The sequence below is a fragment of the Leptodactylus fuscus genome, chromosome 2 (genome assembly GCF_031893055.1).
Source record: "Leptodactylus fuscus isolate aLepFus1 chromosome 2, aLepFus1.hap2, whole genome shotgun sequence".
Lineage (NCBI taxonomy): Eukaryota > Metazoa > Chordata > Amphibia > Anura > Leptodactylidae > Leptodactylus > Leptodactylus fuscus.
In genome coordinates, this window is record NC_134266.1 from 83,920,134 (window position 1) to 83,940,638 (window position 20,505).

At 39.3% G+C, this 20,505-nt stretch overlaps 1 protein-coding gene across 2 annotated transcripts in view; it reads left to right on the forward strand.

Annotated features, from left to right (window-relative positions):
• Positions 1-20,505, forward strand: part of MAGI3 (membrane associated guanylate kinase, WW and PDZ domain containing 3) — a 214,107-nt gene that overhangs the window by 106,055 nt on the left and 87,547 nt on the right. For both annotated transcript variants that reach the window (XM_075264082.1, XM_075264083.1), the window contains exons 2-3: positions 3,952-4,068; positions 17,730-17,849. In XM_075264082.1, coding sequence (XP_075120183.1) covers positions 3,952-4,068; positions 17,730-17,849 — 237 coding nt within the window. The remainder of the gene's footprint in view (positions 1-3,951; positions 4,069-17,729; positions 17,850-20,505) is intronic.

Below are 20,505 nucleotides of genomic sequence, written 5' to 3' on the forward strand. Positions count from 1 at the left end.
ACATATGTGTAATGTGGACATGTCAATAAACATTAATGTTATTAATCTCTCTCAAGTGTTCTTATGGACTGTAGCTGTTAAGAATCAGAAGATACAATTGGGAAGTCATTCTACAGAAAGCCTCCATGTAGCCCCAGCCTTACAGTATCTAGTTAGTGTATACATGTTTTATATAGTGATGACTTGCTTACTCATTTATTTTATGATTGATAGTTTCCATTTGTTGGTCGTATATCCCAGATGAATGTCAAGGCTGTGGAAAAAATGGCCCATGGATCAGCTTGATGCCAATGTATACTATGGAGTATGAGCCAAGTCAGCAATATTCATGTAGTCGGAACTGTCAATCTTAAGATATGAACAAGCATGTAATGAGTCTCCATGGAGTACACCACTAACCTCAGTGTAGATCTTGTTTGTATTGGTTAAAAAGAGAAAATATAACAGTTTTCCCCAGTTGAGGAGGGGTCTGTGCTTTATAGTTAAACATTACAAAAAATGTTTTTTTTTTCTCTTTACCTTGTGCATGATCATAGTTGTTTTGGATTTTTCATACTGAAAATACTCTAAAATTAGCGGAGGCTAACCAGTTGGTCATACATTTGTTAGCCATTTGAAACTTCATGCTTCAGTCATCACATATTATGTAGGATTAGTGAACAGTCGGAGAACTTCACAAAACGTGTATGTACATGGTATTTGCACTCTGTCGTCCTTTACTTGCAACTGGCATAGCTTGATCTGATTATGATAACTTGTCACTTATAAGTTAACTTATATCTATTATTACTTCATAAATAGATCAGGCATGTAAAATTCAACATGCCTGATCCTTCCTTCCCCTAAACACTGTGAGGTAGACAATTGGGGGCCCTTACACATAAAATGGTTTATAATCTGCAAGTGGCCTCCACGTTACGTTATCTGCTTAACGTACTGAATTCAGTGGGACCAGCAACCCCGACCCCCCCACATTTAGAACACATGTACAAAGTCTCACCAACACTGGCCAAAGAAACCTCACAGAAAGTACGGAGAACATACAAACTCTTATGTAGATGTTTCCTATGGCTGGATTGAACCCATAACCTCAGGTAACATTGCTAATCCCTGAGCCACCATCACTTCCTGCATAGGAAATGTATTGACAGAGTTGGGTCAGAGGATGGCAAAGAATAAGGAAGGAATAGGATGGACTTTTTAGTTGTAGTTTCGGTATTTTTATCCTTAAGTTAATTTTTTACCATGAAGGAATAGCCCAAAGAGCCATAGTTTTTAATGGACAATTGCGCATGTTGAGCTGTTATTAGGTATATATATCTTTTCGCCTAGTTATGTGAAACGTTTGCAAACTATGCACATTTTCTGTGTTTGGCTGACATCTTCTAGAATAAAATAGGTTTCCTAATATGCTTTTTCAGGTCTTGATTCATGACCACCATCAAAAGACACGGCAGTGATTCAGCTATCAGGAAGTTTGTCAAATGTTCACTTGCTTGACGTGATCTGACAAATGGAGCCCATTGGGAGGCCTGCGTTCCAGAAATAGGTCCATATACAATGCCTGGGCTGAGATGTATTCACTGCAAATCTTTTGAGGCTTTATCTTACACAATAGGAAGTTCTTACATTAAATCTCTATAGAGAGAAGCAGGGCAAAAAGTACATAGAAAGAAAACATGAAATGACTAAATTAGCTAAAGAAATGTCAGTGAGTAACCAGCAAAACTGCTGCTTCACGTCTATCTAGAAAGTGTCTGGAATTTTAACTGGTTTTGCTCTGATTTTATTATGTAGAACAGCTGTTTTTTCTCCTTTTGATGATATTAGGAAAGGACTGTCTCATTGCTTCGGCGCATTTCGTAGTTATATTTAGGACTGATTTATTATATGGTATGTTCATACACGCGGGGATGAGATTCTGGGCAAAAATGTAGTACGGGTTATGCAGATCAACTTGTTCATATCAATGCAGAAATCTGTATTATGTACTATAACAGTTACAGGTGCCCATACACATTATATTAACACTGTGTAGCTCACTATCTCATGTGTATAAGATAAGATAATCCTTTAATAGTCCCATAGTGGGGAAATTTCAGTATGTTACAGCAGCATAGTAATACAGATACAGGATAATACAGAGTAATATATTACAGAAGTGGTGGTGATGGTAATGGGGTATAGAGATGATAGAGGGATTGGGCATGTTGAATCTTACATGACCATTCTTTATGTTCTCGGGATGATAACCCACCATCGAAAATGTCGGGCGGCAGTTTACCTCCTCCCCTCAGTCAGAACACAGACGTATGGCAGGGCAAGAGGAATAGTTGTCATCAGTTGTCAGATGTCAACTGTTCAAGGTTCATCTTGTTTCCCTGTTATAGGGGGTTGTTAGTAAAATGACGTTTCCACAAAATACCTTGATAAACACCACATGCAATATATTACTCCAGAGCATCTTCATCTGCATCTTCAAGATCATTAAAACCTACAGATTTGTATCAAATCACACATAAATAATGTGTAGCAAGTCACGTATAAATGTAGAGTGAATCACAGGGGAAATTATATTTGTGGAAGATGAACAAGTCTTGACTCCATGTGGTCATTGGGTTGTCAAGGAAAAGGAACAAGGCATGAGATTTTGGAAATAATTGTATCCCAAATTAGCTACATTTAAAGATCACAATTGAAGACCAGCACAGGAAATAGTTAGGCATTGTGGTCAAATATTTAGATTTTGATGTATATATTATGATGGAATAATGTTAAAGGAGGATTAGAAAAATATGGCTACTTTGTCACCGCAACGGTAACGCATAGCTCAATTCCATGGAAGTGAAGGGGGAGTCAACTGCAAAACCTTTCTTAAAAAAAGATTAATAATTTAATTAACCGCGCCTATAGTAAAGCCTCAAATCTCCATCTCCAAAAAAAAAAATACAATTCGTTTGGTATTACAATAACAAATCTTTTCTTTTAAAAAAAAAAAAAATGGCCAAAGCATTTCTGTAAAGAAAGTTGATTCTTTTGAGCCTAAAAAACCCCTTTAAGGCTGAGGCCCCACGTTGCGGAAACGCAGCTTTTTTTGTTGCAGATTTTGTTGTGTTTTTTTGAGCCAAAGCCAAGAATGTCTTCAAAAGGAATGGGAAATATATAGGAAGCTCTAACACTTCTATCTTCTACCTCTTGCTTAATCCACTCCTGGCTTTGGCTCAAAAAACCGCAACAAAATCGGCAACAAAAAAAGCTGCGCTTCCGCAGTGTGGGGGGCCTTAGCCTAAGGCTAGAGCCCCATGTTGCAGAAACGCAGCTTTTTTTGTTGCAGATTTTGCTGCAATTTTTTGAGTCAAAGTCAGGAGTGGATTGAGCAGAAGGGAGAAGTATAAGAACTTCCTATATATTTCCCATTCCTTTTGTAGCCATTCTTGGCTTTGGCTCAAAAAACTGCAACAAAATCTGCAACCAAAAAAGCTGCATTTCCGCAATGTGGGGCCTCAGTCTAAGGGCAGAGCCCCATGTTGGGCAAACGCTGCATTTTATATTACTTGCAAAGTGGATGGGATTCTGGATAATCCAGTCCACACACCACAGAGGAAGATCCAAGAAGAAATGCTGCAATTTCTAATAAGCAAGTGTTTTTACAAATCGCAGCATGTCAGTTCTACCTAAAAAACTGACATATCTATATAGGTATTATATATAGGTATTATGGAAGCAGAAAGTCTGCAGAAGAAAACTCTGTGGACTTTCTGTGAAAAGCATTCTGAAAAAAACACGATGCATTTCCGCTTTGGTCTTTGCGCCACTTTTTGGCTGCAGATCGCAATGTGGCCTAAAGAACGAGCCAGTCAACTATTACTAAATGATTAAGAAATCTGTGAAATGGAGGAAACAATGTAAGTGCATGCAGACATTTTAATACTGTTTCTTTTATTGTTGCAGGTAAAGTTATTAACAAAGATCTGCGACATTATCTGAGCCTGCAGTTCCAGAAGGGATCCATTGACCACAAGCTACAGCAAGTGATAAGAGATAACCTCTATTTACGAACGATACCTTGTGAGTACCAGAAACTCCATGAACAGATACATGTATATTCTGACTGGTTACACAACCTTCTAAAATGAATTATTGGTATATCTAGGAACCTACTCTTCAGAAGTTCTACCTAAAGCCCTTATGTTGGGGCTTAGATTATAAATCTTTGGGAAAACATGCCAAAAAAAAAAAAAAAAATCACTCTTCATTTCTTATGAAAAGATTGGCCAGTCATCTTTTGTATGTCCCAATGGTATATGTCAGGGCAATAGAGAATTGGTCTGTTGGATTTCAACATGCCAGTACTTGTGTTCTCAGGAGACATAAGTTACTGCTGAAGTGTCTGGCAGTGACTTACTCTACTGTCTTTATTCCGAACCCGTGCTGAGTGTGCATGTGTACTGGGGACAGGAGGTATAGCAATTTCTAAAGTGTATGACCAGCTTAACTGTTTATACATTCTCCAAAGATGTCTTTCTTATTCTGCATTGCAGCTTCATTGCCATGAAAAACAATGCATTTTATTATTATGCAATTTAGCATAATTAAAGGGACTCTATCACTTGATTTTCGTGATTTTAGCTAAATATATGCCTGAATAGCCTTTAAAAAGGCTATTCAGGTGCTGCTAATCCTTTGTAGAAAGACACCCCCCCTCCCCCCCCGTTTTTGTTAATTACCGTGGCAATCGATATGAAAATCAGCTCCAGGGTGCACAGTGGGCGTTCCATGCACCTCCTTGCGTCATACCTTCTGGACGCCCAACGCTGCCTCCAAGCCCTCCTCCTCCTGCTTATTCACTGCCTCCATTGTCGGTAGTTTCTATTGAAGTCACGCACGTGCTCCCTCCAGCGCGCTACTAAGCATGCTCCAGCGCCAGCTTGCAATGTTCTCTACGGGAAAATGGCACTGGCGCATGCGCAGTAGTGCGAGATTTCAATAGCAATCGCTAATGCACATGCTCCAGCGCCATTTTCCTGTAGAGAATATTACGAGCTGGAGCAAGCACAGTAGCGCACCGGAGGGAGTGCTACTGCGCACGCGCGTTACTTCAATAGAAACCGCTGACAATGGAGGTGGTGAATAAGCAGAAGGAGGAGGGCTTGCAGGCAGTGGTGGGCGTCCAGAAGGTATGATGCAAGGGGGTGCATGGAACGCCCACCATGCACCCTGGAGCTGATTTGCATATCGATTTCCATGGTAATTAACAAAAACGAATGATTAGCAGCACCTGAATAGCCTTTTTTAAAGGCTATTCAGTCATATCTTTAACTAAAAACATGAAAATCTAGTGATAGAGTCCCTTTAATAATTGGGGGCATTTCTTCTCCTGTCAGGACTGGTTATCTAGAGCAGAGTGTGAAGCCCTTTACAGCTAATTTCTGTAAGACTAAAATACTGTTTTTCATGATAATGAAGCTGCAATGCAGAATAACAAAGATATCTTTGGAAAGAGTAGAAGTTGCCCTACCAAGTACTGTCATTAGTCTGATACTGCTTTTCCTTCTGAAAGTCTCCCTTTAATAGGTAAAATCCTAGGCATTCTCTGTCTATCAGCGAGCTGTTCTCTAGTCTCTCGTCAATAGTCGTTCCTCCACATTAAGAGATCTAGGCACTCGATTTAAGAGGCTTAACTGTACAGTTAGAAGCTATCGTGTCTTTTGCATGCTGTGTTAGCCATATCAAGCTGTTCATTTTCATAATTCCTATTTAGTTCATATAAAATCTGTCAATATAGTCTGTATCCCCTTGCTCATATGCCGTTTGAAAGGAGGTTTTTCTCAGTGTGTCATGTAGTAAAAGTCTATCCACCGAAAATTTTGGATATATCAAGAAAAATCATTTAGGTAAGCTATAGTAAAAGCAGTTAATGCCAAAGGGCATATAGAACATTGTGTCATATATTGATCTTCCCTTGATGGTCAGAATCCATTATCAACTGTCCATCTGATGTTCACTTTGATTTGCAAGTCAAAATATTAAATATGGACATCAAGCCAATTGGAACAGTCCATTACTCTACTATTGTCTTCTGACATATTCAGCATATATATGAAAGCGCCCATCCAATGTTACTAACTGTGAGAAAGTAAAGGGTATGGTCTGAGAAGACAGGTATGTCCCAGCCAGGCAGCTAAAGGGTGTTTGGTAAAAACCCACACCAGGGAGGTCAGCTTACTAATCAGGTCCTAATAACAGTCTTTGTGTGAAGACTAGCAGTGTGGCACCACACTGACAGAGTTGAACTGTCCAGACCGGACCTACAAAGCAGGTACTGTGCCACCTGTTGTTATTGCCAAGGTGGGAGACTGGTAGCCAGTCTCCTGTATAGTCAGGGAAAATCTTCCTTACGTTTAAGTTTTGAAGGGTTTTGTTTTGTTTATCCTGTGGCTTTGCAAAAGCAGTGTGTGCATTACATGTGAATAAAGCCTGAACCTGTGTGCAATCCAGCGTCTGTGTCTCTGTTTGCTGCACTGCTACAAGCATCTACATGAGCGATTCCCCACATAACACACGTATCTATGAAAAGGGATCCTGGTTTCCCCACTACTTTTCATACGACTTAGTCCATATTCGTATTGTTATAAATGACTCTCATTATTTAGTACATCACTACCTTCAGTAACTGTTAGCCAAGCCTGTAAATGTTCTTAATGCGGAGAGGGTAATAAGCTGCTGACAGATGCCGCGGGCAGCTTATCTTGAGAACAAACGGTAAGGCATGTTGCAATTCTCCATGCCTGACCTTTTTCCCCTGACCTATGTTGAATGAAAGTTAGTTAAACATCTAATAAGCAGTCGATGGTTGACAAAGTCCCACCATTGTTGGCGGGGGTGGTTTATTCTATGGTGTATAACCAGCTTCAGTGGTCACGAGTGAACTTGTTATCATATTAAATCTAACCATTCCTGGACGCCACTGATCACTAGGATGGAGTCCCACTTCTTTTTAAAAGGGGTTTTCCAGGCTACATAATTGAAGACCTATCCTTCGGATAGATCGGATAGATCATCAGTTAAATATCGGTGTGGTCCTACACCCAGCCCTCAACTGGGTAAGCACTGCAGCCTCTTTAGTACTTGCCAAGCAAAGCATCCTGCATTTGTATTTTTATTTTTTTTTTTATTTTTTTTTTTTTAACTGAGTTCATGTTTATTGAAACCACCGTCCAGTCACATTTTCCATTTTTCAAACAAAGAAAAAACGTAAAGCGTACATCAAAATGGTTATCTCGTACCTGTGCGGGACCTTTCTTATCAAGCAAACTCCACGCTCTAGACTGATAATGTGGTTTGGTTTGACAGAGTCCATCCAGTGGGAATGCCAACAACTTTCTGGCCTGAAGTGGTAGGATTTCCAGGTCTACAGGGGATCCCATATCGACACCATCTTCCAACAAACCTCACAGTCATACTTAGGGCTCTACCTGAAGTTTTATGTCATAGACTCACTGGATTAGAGCAAGTACACGTCTGCAAAAAGGACCAATAAAAGTGCTCTCCCAAAACATGTGGAGCAGATGAGCAGCACCACTTAACTTTGGATGTTAGCAATGCTTATTATCACAGCTCAGCCCATTGACTAAACTATGATCAGCCAAGTGACCAAATGCAACATCACATGACCCATGAAGCGCAAGTTGTTCTCAAAGCGCTGCTGCTTCTTCAACTAACTGAACCAAGATCCCTGATGGATCTTCAATTGATGATGTATCCTAAGGATAGGTCATCAGTTAAAGTTGTGTAAAATCCCTTTAACAGCATATTACCCAGCTTAATGCAGCAGTTAGACATGAATACTAATACCTTATAACCTTGATCATGCTGGTGAGGGGAGCATCTGGCGATAAATGGTTTTATTGCAAAACCCTTTTAAAGGGGTTGTTTGTTGAGGACAATGCCTATAAATGGAAGCCTCTGCTCACTACAGTTCTCTAAACCTCAGAGGTCCTCTATTATTGCTGAGGAATGCCGTGCATTCTGAGCGGAGTAGGCCTCAATGACCTGAGATGAGAACTATTTTTGTGATAAAAGAATAAACCAAGAATTGACAGTAAATTTCAATTGTTTTCTATTGCTCGGAGCCAGACTCCATTTCATTATCTCCGTCATTAGTAGGAAGCGTGTACACCGTAATCAGGTCTGTGTGCTCCGCTCTGTATAGCATCACCCCGCATGAAAAACATACATTTGCATTACTGATTAATTAATAATTCAGGCAGAAAGCAGCATTTTTGGGATTACAGTATTTCTTTAACCCTTGAAGCAACTGTACTTTTGCTATTTTGGTCACGCACCTTCTGTTTCATCATCATTTAACTACAATTTCTGATCTGTTTTACTGCATTGACGGCATCCGGCACTACACCTTTAAATTTTGTCTGGAATAAAAGAACTCGTGTCGAGCCCATACTTCATAACATAATCTAGAAATCAGTACAAGTGTGAATGACATTTCCTGATTACCTCTAATGTTCCCTTTCAACAGTGCTTAAGCTGATTTTCTCACATAGAGTTAGTACATGATCAGATTCTTCAAACAGTGACACATTTCAGGATGTTTTTGAGCGACTCATTTCCATTAGTGTAATGGCTTTACTTCTCTTTATGTGGATCGCACGTTGTAGCTCATAAAATTCAGCCACTGTCCTAAGTGCGTAATGACCTGAAGCTGTTTCCTGCAAGGTCAAGAAGACAGGAATTAAATGGGTTTCATTTAGAGGAACTAAACACAAATATGGCTTTAATATAATGGTAAGATATTGCTTATCAGCTAACAAGTGTAGTTATCACCCCACTAATCTGACATCTACTGAAGTATCTTCTTAAAGAGGACCCTTCAACACCTGCCAAGTCCAGCTCTTTGCATCATTTAAGAGGCACTCCTCCGCCGATTCCAGGCCAGTTGGGCGGACTTGGGAGTTCTATATGGTGTAAGGTACGCTTTACGGGTGTATGGTATGGCAGGTGGTAAACTATCTGAGCAAGTAAAAGCAGTATTATAAATGATATTCTACAGAGGTCCTTTAAAGAAAGAATAAATTATGTATCGCAGATGTCTCATTATTATAGGGATGAATTCATCAAACTGTGCCAGTTTTCTGGTGTGAGTTACAATAGAATACGACCATTCCTAATGTATGCTACACTAGTCTTAATAAATCTGCCCCATTGTCTTATGTGTGGAACATGAAGTCTGTTTCTCTATTCATTCCTATGAGATCCTTGATGTGAGTCCCATAGGAATGAATAAGGATGCAGAATCATACCTCCCAACCATCCCAGGTTTATCTGGACATTTCCGGATTCCGGATCCTGTCCCACTCAGCAGGAGGTATGTCCCGTTTTCAATTCATCTACATCTGGAGGATGCAAGGATGTCCTCTTTGGTGAAACAGGGAGCTGGGAGAAGAAGTGAATATTAGTGTTTTTATTTATGTTTGGCTGGTGCCAGGGTAGGGACATAATTTTGTATGGGCAGATGAAGGGGCTATTTAAACTCTTGGGGGCTGTTGAAGGGAACATTAAACTGGTGGCAACTGGAGGGGGACATGAAACTGTGGGGACAGATGAGGGGACATGAAACTAGTGGCAGCTTGAGGAGGAAATTAAACTGGGGAAGATGGAGGGGGACATTAAACTGAGGAACATTAAACGGTGGGGGTACCTGGAGGAGAATGACATGAAACTGTGGGGGCAGATGGAAGGGGACATTAAACTGGGAGTGCACCATGAGAGGGAGTTTATACTGTGGGGACAATTTTGAGGAAAACTTTTTAATGTGGGACATATCATGTTAGGGTGACTGTAGGGGCATTATACTAGGTGGAGGCATAAAGAGAAGTGGATGGGAATGGGCGGAGTAGAAATGGGTAGGGGTAAACTTGCCACAGTGCGTGCGCATTCTACCCCTCTTTCTATCCTCTTGAAACTTGGGAGGTAAATAGAATTCCTGTCCACTCATGAGATATTGGAGAGTCTACTTGATGTTTACATAACACAGCAGTGGATAGCTCACAAATACAGTCACCATTAAGAAGATTACCTGGAATACAATTTACATAATTTATATAATTAATCTACCAGACCAGAGGATAATTTACATAATATTATCCTCTGGTCTGGTAGAAAGGTACATTTTTGTGGGGGTTCAACTTTAAGGATCACTGGGACCACTACCCTATTCACTTAACGTTGCAGTGCTACAAGGCAAGACAAAACCTGTGAGCAATGGCTTTAATACATATGCCGCATGTCAAAAGTACATAACCGTGTTACACGCAATTCTGGCATGTTTTGAAATTACAAATTGCATTCTTTGATGTGTGCAACCATGAGAATAACAACCAAATTTCAGTTTTTTAGATTTCTTATTGTACTTGCCACATATGTTTGGAGGAATAAAGTATACTAAAAGCTGAGTATATTTTACAGCATGAGCCACTTGTAATGTGATTATTTCATGGTTTAGATTCTCTGCCTCTCTCTATTGATCCCCAAGGCAAATTTCATCAATTATAACATTTCTTCCCATCCCTTCTGATTTCATCTTATCACGCTGGCAGCATAAATCTTGTGCTGTTAATATATTCACTTTTAGCCAGTGTGAAAAATGGCCGTTCTGTTCATGACTTCAGTGAAGTAGTAAATTTCTGTGTCCTGTAGGGATCATGCTCTGGAATGACAGCAGTTCTGACTGATACAAACATGTTTATTTATTTTTTATTAAATTTTGGATTCTCATTTGCTTGTTTATTTCGAAATTATGATTTTTTAAAACCTTATTGTAATGTTATTGCTCTATTTTCTCATATATATAGATATATATATATATATATATATATATATATATATATATATATATAATTTTTTTTTCTCACATCAGCTGACTGACAAAAGATGCCACCTCGGTATAGTGAATATAGTAGCGAACATCCTACTGTCACTAGTAGCAGTGAGTTAAGGGGATGGAACAATACTGAGTTGCTTTTAAATTAGCTTTTATCATGGAACAAGAAAGATGCCTGAATAGCGCCACTTATTAGATAGCTACCCTATAAGTTGTTGTGGGTTCCTTATTAGACCTTGCAATGATAGTCTTCAAATGGAGAAACCATACTTAACACCCCCCCACACACACACACACAAACCCTGACCACTGTAATATTTAAGTCATGTTGCTATTTTTATTTAGAATCATTTGGATTGGTCTTTTCAGGGGTCATAAATTGACTAGAATTTTGTAGAGCTTTAGGATAAAACCGGGGATAGAGACTGGAGACAGTAGGTGAGGGTAAAAGTTGTTTAGATGGTGGTGTAGCATCATTAAAGGTTGTAGGTCTTCCTGAATAGGTGAGTCTTTAAGATCTTTTTAAATCTTGTAATTGTAGGAGACAGACTTATGTGTCATGATAGTTATTTCCAGGGTATGGGAGATGCACGGCAGAAGTCTTGGAGGTATTTGTGTGAAGAGCAGTGTAGGTCTTCCGAGGATTGGAGGTTACATGTGGGCAGGTAGCGGGATTAGTCAGAGATGTATGGATGGGACAAAGTTATGGATGACTTTGTGTGTCGGCCTTAACATTTTAAGCTCTGTTTGCTGGGTGATGGGTAGCTAGTAAAAATATTGGCAGTTGGGGATGGATGATGACAAATGGGGAGAGAGGTGGATTAAGCAACCCGCATAGTTTAGGCTGGACCGGAAGGAGGATAGAGCATTTGCTGGGTGGCCATCGAACTGCACTACAGTGAACTAAGTCCGAGATTATAAGGACTGGCATTTTTGTAGTTTCAAGGGCAAGAAAGGAGTGTATTCAATGGATATTCTTGAGTTGGATATAGAAGGAAGTGTTGAGAGCTTGGATGTGTGTCTTGAAGAATAATTCACAATCGAAGGTTATCCTAACGGATCTGTGGGACTGGAGTAAGTGTGCTCTCAGTAACTTTGATAGATGGGTCAGGTAGTGGGGCCGTGCGAAGTGGGGCAAGATGATAAACTCTTGTTTTCTCCATGTTGAGTTTGTGAAAGCGGGAAGAGTGTAAGGAGTCTATGGTTGCTAGACACTCTGGAACTCTGGACAACAGAGCGGTAATGTCTGGGCCAAAGAGATATATTTGAGTGTCATTGGCGTAGCAATGGTATTGAAAACCATGGAAATCTATGAGTTTGCCAAGGCGGAGAGTGTAGATGGAGAACAGTGGGGTCACAGGATAGAGCCATGTGGGACACCTACAGAAAGAGGGCACAGTGACGATGTGGTGTTTGATCGGGGAGAAGCTGACTGTATGGAGTGTTCTGAATTTTTTAGACTTGCAGAACCAATGTGAATTAATGTTGAGCAGGAATTTTAAGTCTTACTCACAGAAAAATTGTAGTAATCATGTTTACTGACCAAGTCTTGTTGTCTATGGACAAATCTGAAAATTTAGATAGCAGCAGCAGCACCAGTCCCCCAGGGATGTGTCCTAGAAATCCTGTTTGGACATGGTTTTATATGTGCTTTTCTACAGCGTTATGTATAGATACAATGAATAAAACAAATAGTTTGAAGTAGGACCGGAGCATATGTTTTTACTATATGAAGAGTGAAGTGCCCTCTTGTTCGTTGTCAGAATTTTGAAGCCCTAAGTTCTGACTTTTCGAACTTTATTGTTATGATCGCTTTACCTATTTCCTGTAGAAAGTGAAAAAAAAAAAATATTAGGATCTGCTTTGTCGCCGAGTTATTAGACACAAAAACTAACACGAGTAAGGAGACCACTCGACAAAGAGGAGGGGATCTAATATTGAGTTGAAACAAGGCTCTGGCCAACACATCTGCTGTCTGTCTCGGCTTATTAGAAGCTCATTTAGTCTCACATAAAATCCTTATGCCTGCTTTTAACAAGCGTGGCTATTATTTTGCAAAATAAATCCAGGGGAGACCAATTAGAGAAGCCTTTTAACGCTAAAACCACAGTTTGTGTCATGTTGGAGGGTCAATGCCGGAGATTTGTCACAGATAATCATGGCCAAAAGCAGCCTTGATAAGCGGGTGACGAGACAAATACTAGCCATGAGAGGGGCTTTACAAGCCGACTGCATTGCAGCGCCATGGCGGGTAATTGTGTACGGGGGACGCGTTTTATTTAAACAGGTGTAGACAGAGTATTTAGTCTCACAGTCTGTTCACTTTTATGTAATTGCTTGAGATACTAAAAAGACAACTTTTTTTTACAAGCCGCTGAAGAAGTTAAACCTGTTTTTGGTGGCATCTATCGAGTCATTATCCTTTTATACCTGTGCCAAGGTTAGTGCTTTGAAGAGCTCTATTAATTGTAGTCTGTACAGACCATTATGTTGATAGTGGTGCATAGGGTTTATAGCACAAAATAGCTTACATTGTTATTCTTGTCATTTTATTTTACAAAGATGTCATGCTGTTTTTAGTAAATTCCTGCTATTCTATTGTATTTAATGACGTTTGTGTATAGAGACTTTGCTGCTTTGAGAGATACTAAGGTCAGGGCCACATCTAAAATATTTATTGCAAATTTTCCATACAATGAATGTGAATGAAATGTGTAGAATGTGTAGAAAACCCTATTCACATGTGGCTGAAAAAATATTTATTATGAGTGCATACAGTGGATTTTAATCCTATTCTGCCAAGCATTTAGTTTAGATTTTGCCATAGGAAATCCATTCTAAATTCATTGTACTAATACATATTTTATATGCAGAAAGACTGTTCTCCAGAATATTTCATTATACCAATGCCATACTCTGTAACCACTGCATAAACAGTGGAGTCAACTCAGCATTCGAAATGTAGTGAGAACTACCCATGTAGACTGGGCAATGCTCCTCGGGAAAAATCCTTAAATATTTGAAACCTAGTGGAAATGGCATATAACTGGAGCAGCCATATCCTTTTATTCATATGATTTTCTTAATTTAACTAAATCTCAGGGATGTTATTCATAAAGACTCCTGAGCACAGAAATGGGCACTGAATAGATTTCATACCTTTCTTCTAAGGGGGGCATCATATCCTAAATATACTTATTCAAGGTCACAACTGTAATGTCCCGCTACTATATGCACAATAGTAACGGGATATTACACAAGCTTTTATGACATCCCATTCTAAATCCATAGGCATTAATATGGACTTTTCTGGGAAGTCTTTCTACTAAATATTGGACTATGTCTTTGGGCATTTTTTCCCCCAAAGATCTCAAAGGGCCGTTGTGTGGTCAGAAGTTGGTTGAGAGTGCCTGGCTTACAATATCCTTCCCAATTTATCCCCATGGTGTTGGAAGGAGTTGAGGTCAGAACTCTATGTGGGCCAGTCAGATTCTTTAACACAAAACTCCTCTAACCTTGCCTTTATGGACCTTGCTTTGTACATTATAGCACGACATGCTGTAACAGAAAAGAACTTGACCCAAATTGTTCCCATAAAGTTGAAAGCATACAATTATCTAAAATATCGTGGTTTGCTGAAGTTTTAAGCTTTTCCATCAGTGGGACTAAGGGGCGTAGACCAACTTTTGAAACACAACCCTATAGACTTATCCCTTCTCTGCTAAACTTTCCAGTTGGCACAATGCAGTCAGGCAAGTCATATTCTTCTGGTATTTGCCAAACCCAGATTCATCCATTAGACTGCCAAAGACGACTGATTTGTCACTCCACAGAGCACATTTCTGCTTCTCCAGAGTCCAGTAGTGGTGTACTCCATCCCACGCTTGGCATTATGCTGGGTGATGTAAGGGTTGTATGTCGCCGCTTAGCCATGGAAACCCCAGTCATGAAGTTCTACTTTTTGTGCTGATTTTAATGCAAGAGAACGTTTGCAACTCTGTGGTTATTGAGTCAGAGGAGCTTTGGTGGCTTTTTTTGCACTATGCTTCTTGGCATTCGGCAACTCTACTTTGTAACTTTACGTGGTTCCTAAATGCTTTCACTTTTCAGTAATAACGCTCACAGTTTGTGGGCTGCCTAGGAGGAAAGAAATGTCCTGAACTAACTGCCTTTTAATAGTATCATTCTATCATACTACCACAGTGGAAAGAGCTCTTTAGAATGGCCCATTCTTTAACAAATGTTTTTAAAGGTCTGCCTGTTTACATGGCTAGGTGCTGGATTTTATGTGGCAATGGAACACCAACATGTCTCCCATTTCTTGTATCTAAATAGAGGATATCGGAATAGAGCATACAGTAGTCATTGTGTACTTGTGTGAAGTTTGAGTATTCAGATAACACCCAAAATAACCTCAAATGACTGTATATTTTTCTATAATGACTAGCCAGAATCCCATCCACTTTGCAGGTACTGTGAAACGCCACATTTTTGCCGCAATGTATTAGCCATGTGGGGCACCAAATTTAGGCTGCTTTCACACGGAGTTAACGTTCCACTCATTCTGACACGTAAACACGTGTCAGACCGAGTGCAGTAAAACAGAATCCTATTGACTTCAATGGGTTCGATCTTACGTGCGCTACCCATTGAACTCAATGGGAGGTTTTTTTACCTATTGCTTTCAATGTGATACGTGTGTGTTTACGTGTCAGAATGAGCGCATCGTTAACTCCGTGTGAAAGCACCCTTTTATTTTTTTTTCAACATTGGTTGAAAAACATTTTAAATTGGGACAAGTAAAAGGGTTTTCAGTCCCAAAATCAATATTTCACCGGAAAGGGATTCCCATGACTTGTATAAGAGCAGTGCTGCCTGTCTGCAAGCATCTTCCGCCACCTGGAGGCTGATCCCTGCAGGGTCCACTTTAAGGTGTAAAAGAAAAAAATAAGAAAAGTTGAGTACTGCCTATGAAGTGTTACCAGTATTTGGAAAATGAGTTGGTAAGATTTATCAATTTGTGTATAGCCAAGAAGACCTATGCTGGCATCCTGGCATGGACCGCAGTATCTGTGATTCATCTGTTGTGTTAGCTTCTGCCTAACTGATGATAAGGCGTAAATTATGTGTGAGAAGTAACCTAGGGGCTGTTAATGGAAGTATTCTGTACCACGCGTCACTTTATAGAAAGGTTTAGTCCTATAGATATTTAGATTCTTAACTAGACTTGGCTCCAGTGGTGAAGTTAATTTCATGGAGGAGACTCGTATAGCTCAAAAGCAGACAGTTTATGGCAAAACACATGTCCACTGTTATTTTAGGTGGAATTTGGTTTAGGACTCCCAGTTTTTCATAAGACCAATGCAATATAGTATCATGACACGCTAGCAAAATCCTTGAGAGGCTGTAATCCACATAGCAGTGAGTGGCTAGATATATGTACATATGGCATGTCCCCTTGACTTAATGTTGTAAAATTATATTGTTTTGACCCATTGGCCATCTCATGACACATAGCTAGACTTCGGAAGCATCTACTGAAATTTTTGCATGGGAATGTATGCATATGCACATAGTGAAGGCTTTAGATTGCAAGTTCTGAAGGTGGCCTAGAGTAAACGTTATGGACCTTTGTGTACTGTTTTAATTCACTCTCATGCTGGTAGGAGATGCATCAGAACTGACTTCTCTGATCTTTAATAATCCTGGCTCATCTGGGAAGTCCCATGTACCACAATTGAAATCTATGCCAACCAAGGAGTTGCATGGATTTCAGCTCTAATTTCCGTAAGGATTAAAGGGGTTGTCCAGGATAATTTTCATTAAAAAAAAAAAAAATTAGATCATGGTCAAAAAACACAAAACCATACTCGTCTGTCCCTACCGGTGTTCTGGTCTGTTTTCTTCCGGGAGAAATTCCCAACACATGTGATGGCTAAAGCCAATCTGCGGCCTAAGGAAAGGGACACTGGAGGTCACAGTGTGATGAGGACTTCCGGCAAAACAAGACAGTGGAGCCGGAGGACTGGACCAAGCTAGGAGACACTGAAGCACCACAGACATATTTTTTGTTTAGATTTTTTTCTTTTTCCTTTTCACCTTCATCAGCCTAATATTTATTTTTTTTATCCTGGACAAGCTCATTAAGTTATAGTAAATCTATCAGGCTCAGGTATCCCTGCCCTACTCCACCCATTTTTTAGTACAGTTTTCAGTGACACATAAATGGGGAAAAAGTTGCAGTTATTTCCTGTTGAGGCCAACGTGCCACCATGGATTGTTTGGAACGTCCAAGTAAAAAAGTTTGGTGAAAAGGGGATAAAGAAGTTTAAAAAAATTCTATAATTTTTGGTGATGGAAAGCGAAAGCCAGTATCCATGAGTTTCTGGCTAGTACATTTACAGATTTAGCTGCTAAATCCATGTACTGTACACTTTATCCCTCCTAAGGGCATTACAACAACTCGCTGCCCATCCTATGACATGGCTACATTGTTAGTTTAGTAACATTGAAAATTAATTCTGTTCCCCTTCAGACTTTGCCATGCCTCCAAGACTTCACAAAAACTTGTCTGTTCATTGCATTCCCTCTTACTACATAATTCATTGCCCTAGTTTCACAGAAAAGAGTTCTCTCAAATGAGAATTTCTTGAACTTTTCCTTTTCTTATTTGGATTTTCATCTTGGCCCCTGATTTTCCAAGTCCCCACAGACACAATTCTTTATCTAAAGTCCTTTAGACTTTTTTTCCTTTAACCTGTTGTTGAATAATCCAGACAATGCAATGTTAATCTGTATACTGAATTTTATGCTTTTTGTTTTTTCGCTTAAGGTACAACTCGGTCGCCGAGAGATGGAGAGGTCCCTGGTGTTGATTATAATTTTATCACTGTGGATCAATTTAAAGCCTTAGAAGATAGTGGAGTGTTGCTGGAAAGTGGAACGTATGATGGTAAGTACTTTGTATACCAATGTATATACGGTACATTTGTGTCAATGCCCTATATTCACATCCTTGGGGATTGACCTGCAGTATGTTAAAACTGGATCTAAGTATCTTACATCCAGTAACTTCCATCCTTCGTGGATGATGTCTTTAATAAATGATAGGTTTCATCAGCTCAAGAGTCATTGGTTGTAAATGTATAAAACATGCAAATTCCCATTTATGGTTTATTGTAATGCTACATTAATTTATTAATGATCAGACTGGGTAAATGGAGACTGAAATATCTATGTAGATCAGTCATTACATTCGGTAAGCCAAAATCCTTCAAACCCATATACAAGCATCCTGGGAGCATCCGTCCTATATGGACTGGGGCCCAAGTCACGGTCAGACACCTGTCAGAAGATCAGCCATGTTGAAAATCTGTTCTGGTCATGTGATGGGCGCACTGGTAAGAGTTACAGTACAGTTATCAGACCTCTGTTTTAAGGTGCCCTTATACATTTGGTTAACATCAGGCCAATTTCACAGTGGCCGGCAAACTATCTGATATGTATAGTTTGTCCCAACTCTTTCCCGCGATAAGATGTTTAGTGGAGAAGGATTGGACATTTTGATTTTTATGTTTGATTCTTGTTCTCAAATGAATATGAGTCATAGTCAGAGGTGTCTGATATATATATATATATATATATATATATATATATATATATATATATATATATATAGTGAAACATGCATGGGAATGGGTTTAGGATGGAATGGGAAGAATACTTATATGCCCACCTTTATGGTGGGCTTATGAACCTTTGTGATGCACGACCAGGACAGATTTTTTTTTTAAGGTTCCTACTGAAAGCAGAGATCTTGAGAACCATTCGCGTTTAATAGAAAATTATATTTTAAAATTGTATGCATAACTTTTCCTTATACAGAATGCTTTTTAATGTGCTGAAAAAAGAATACCCTTTAAAGTAATAGCATGAGCCTTTTCTCTTGGTGCGCATCTTAGAGGACATCTAGTCAAAGGTACACAGAAGAAGAATGGATGAAAATTGTGGTTTAGAATAATTTGCCTGTTAATAGCTGTCTGTAGAGCTTTTTAACTGAAGGAAATTATGGGAATGTGGACCAAGAGGGATAAATAATAGCTGTAGAGAACAAGGAACAATGGATGGGATTAGAGGCCTTGTGACCCATCTGCATCTCGAGCTGTAGCTCAAAGGTGATTGAAGAGGATTTAGAAGTAGCTGAGATGATGCTGAGAGGTCAGAAATTTAATTATGAGTCACATCCACTTTACCCGTGAAGTAATCAGCCATGACCTGTACAGAATGAACAAGATAAAAAGGATGCTTATTGTAGATCTGGCCTGGGGAATAATTCAGACAAGAGAGGCAATAGGAATTGGATTTGCTCCTGTTAAATGTGTAGTGTTTTTGTGGCTTTGTAATCGACAACGAAGACTTCCCAACACAAGGAGTGAAATGAAATTCGACAACAGGGCTCGTTTTAGTAATGTTTACAGTTATTTGGACGGGCAAACCAGAATCTTGTCCGTGCGTTTAGATAAGGTCAGAGGTTTGAGGGATTTGTTCGTCAAGCCTTGTTCTTTCAACCACAAATAGATTTGTCAAGATTCACACATGCTGGAGACACCGGAGCCATATGTTTCTCCAATATTGCTCGTACAGAAGGCAAAAAATTATAGGCAAATTTCCATGACCTAGTTCAGATGTGCATTTTTTATCTAGTGATTTTTATGAAAGAAAAAATTATGAGACTTTTTTATATGTTAAAATATTGCCACAACTATCCAGTATTAGCGGTATTGCTATTCTATCCAACCAAGCTGCACTGAAACGCCAGACACGGCCTGTGAACAGGTGTTGTTCTGTTTCTGGTAGAAGGCACACATGGTTTTCTAATGTACAATCCATTATTTATTTTTTTTTATTTTTTTTTTATTAAAAATTAGCTTGTTTTTTTTCTGCTTGTTGCAGCTCTAATGAGTGGAAGTTAAACGACAGAAACATATATTACAGTCTGCAAGAATATAGGCCCTACAGCCCCTTCTCCCTTCATAGGATAGCACTGACCATCTATTGTGTATGTGGGTGCCATGACGGCAGATGTCGGGAAGGAAAAAGGGTTGGCATGTCGAATTTCAGCATGGCTGATCCTTTCTATCCAAAGCAGATAAGCTATTGCCAGTCGTGACTGGCACCATTTTAAAAAAATACCTAACCTTTCAACAAACTTTGCATAAATCAATAGTACACTGTGTGTACATGAAGGATAGCACTATTCTGCTCAATATAAAAGTGATGGGTGTCTTTTTTTTTAAAAGATATTCTGGTTTGGCTATATTCCCAGACAATGGGCAGAGTTATTATGCCTTGTACACCAGTTTTCTGACTTACAGCGCATAAAAAGGTTGTAATTTTTTTGTACAATATATATATATATATATATATATATATATATATATATATATATATATATTTTATTTATTCATTTTTTAATCTGGTATACACGTTTCCCGCCAGTCTCATAGCCCAGTGGAGGGTATGCCTTATGTATGAGGAGGCATGGGCCTTGCTATCTATCAGAGAGGCACCCACCACCAATGATGGGGCTATGAAAACTGCCTTTGATA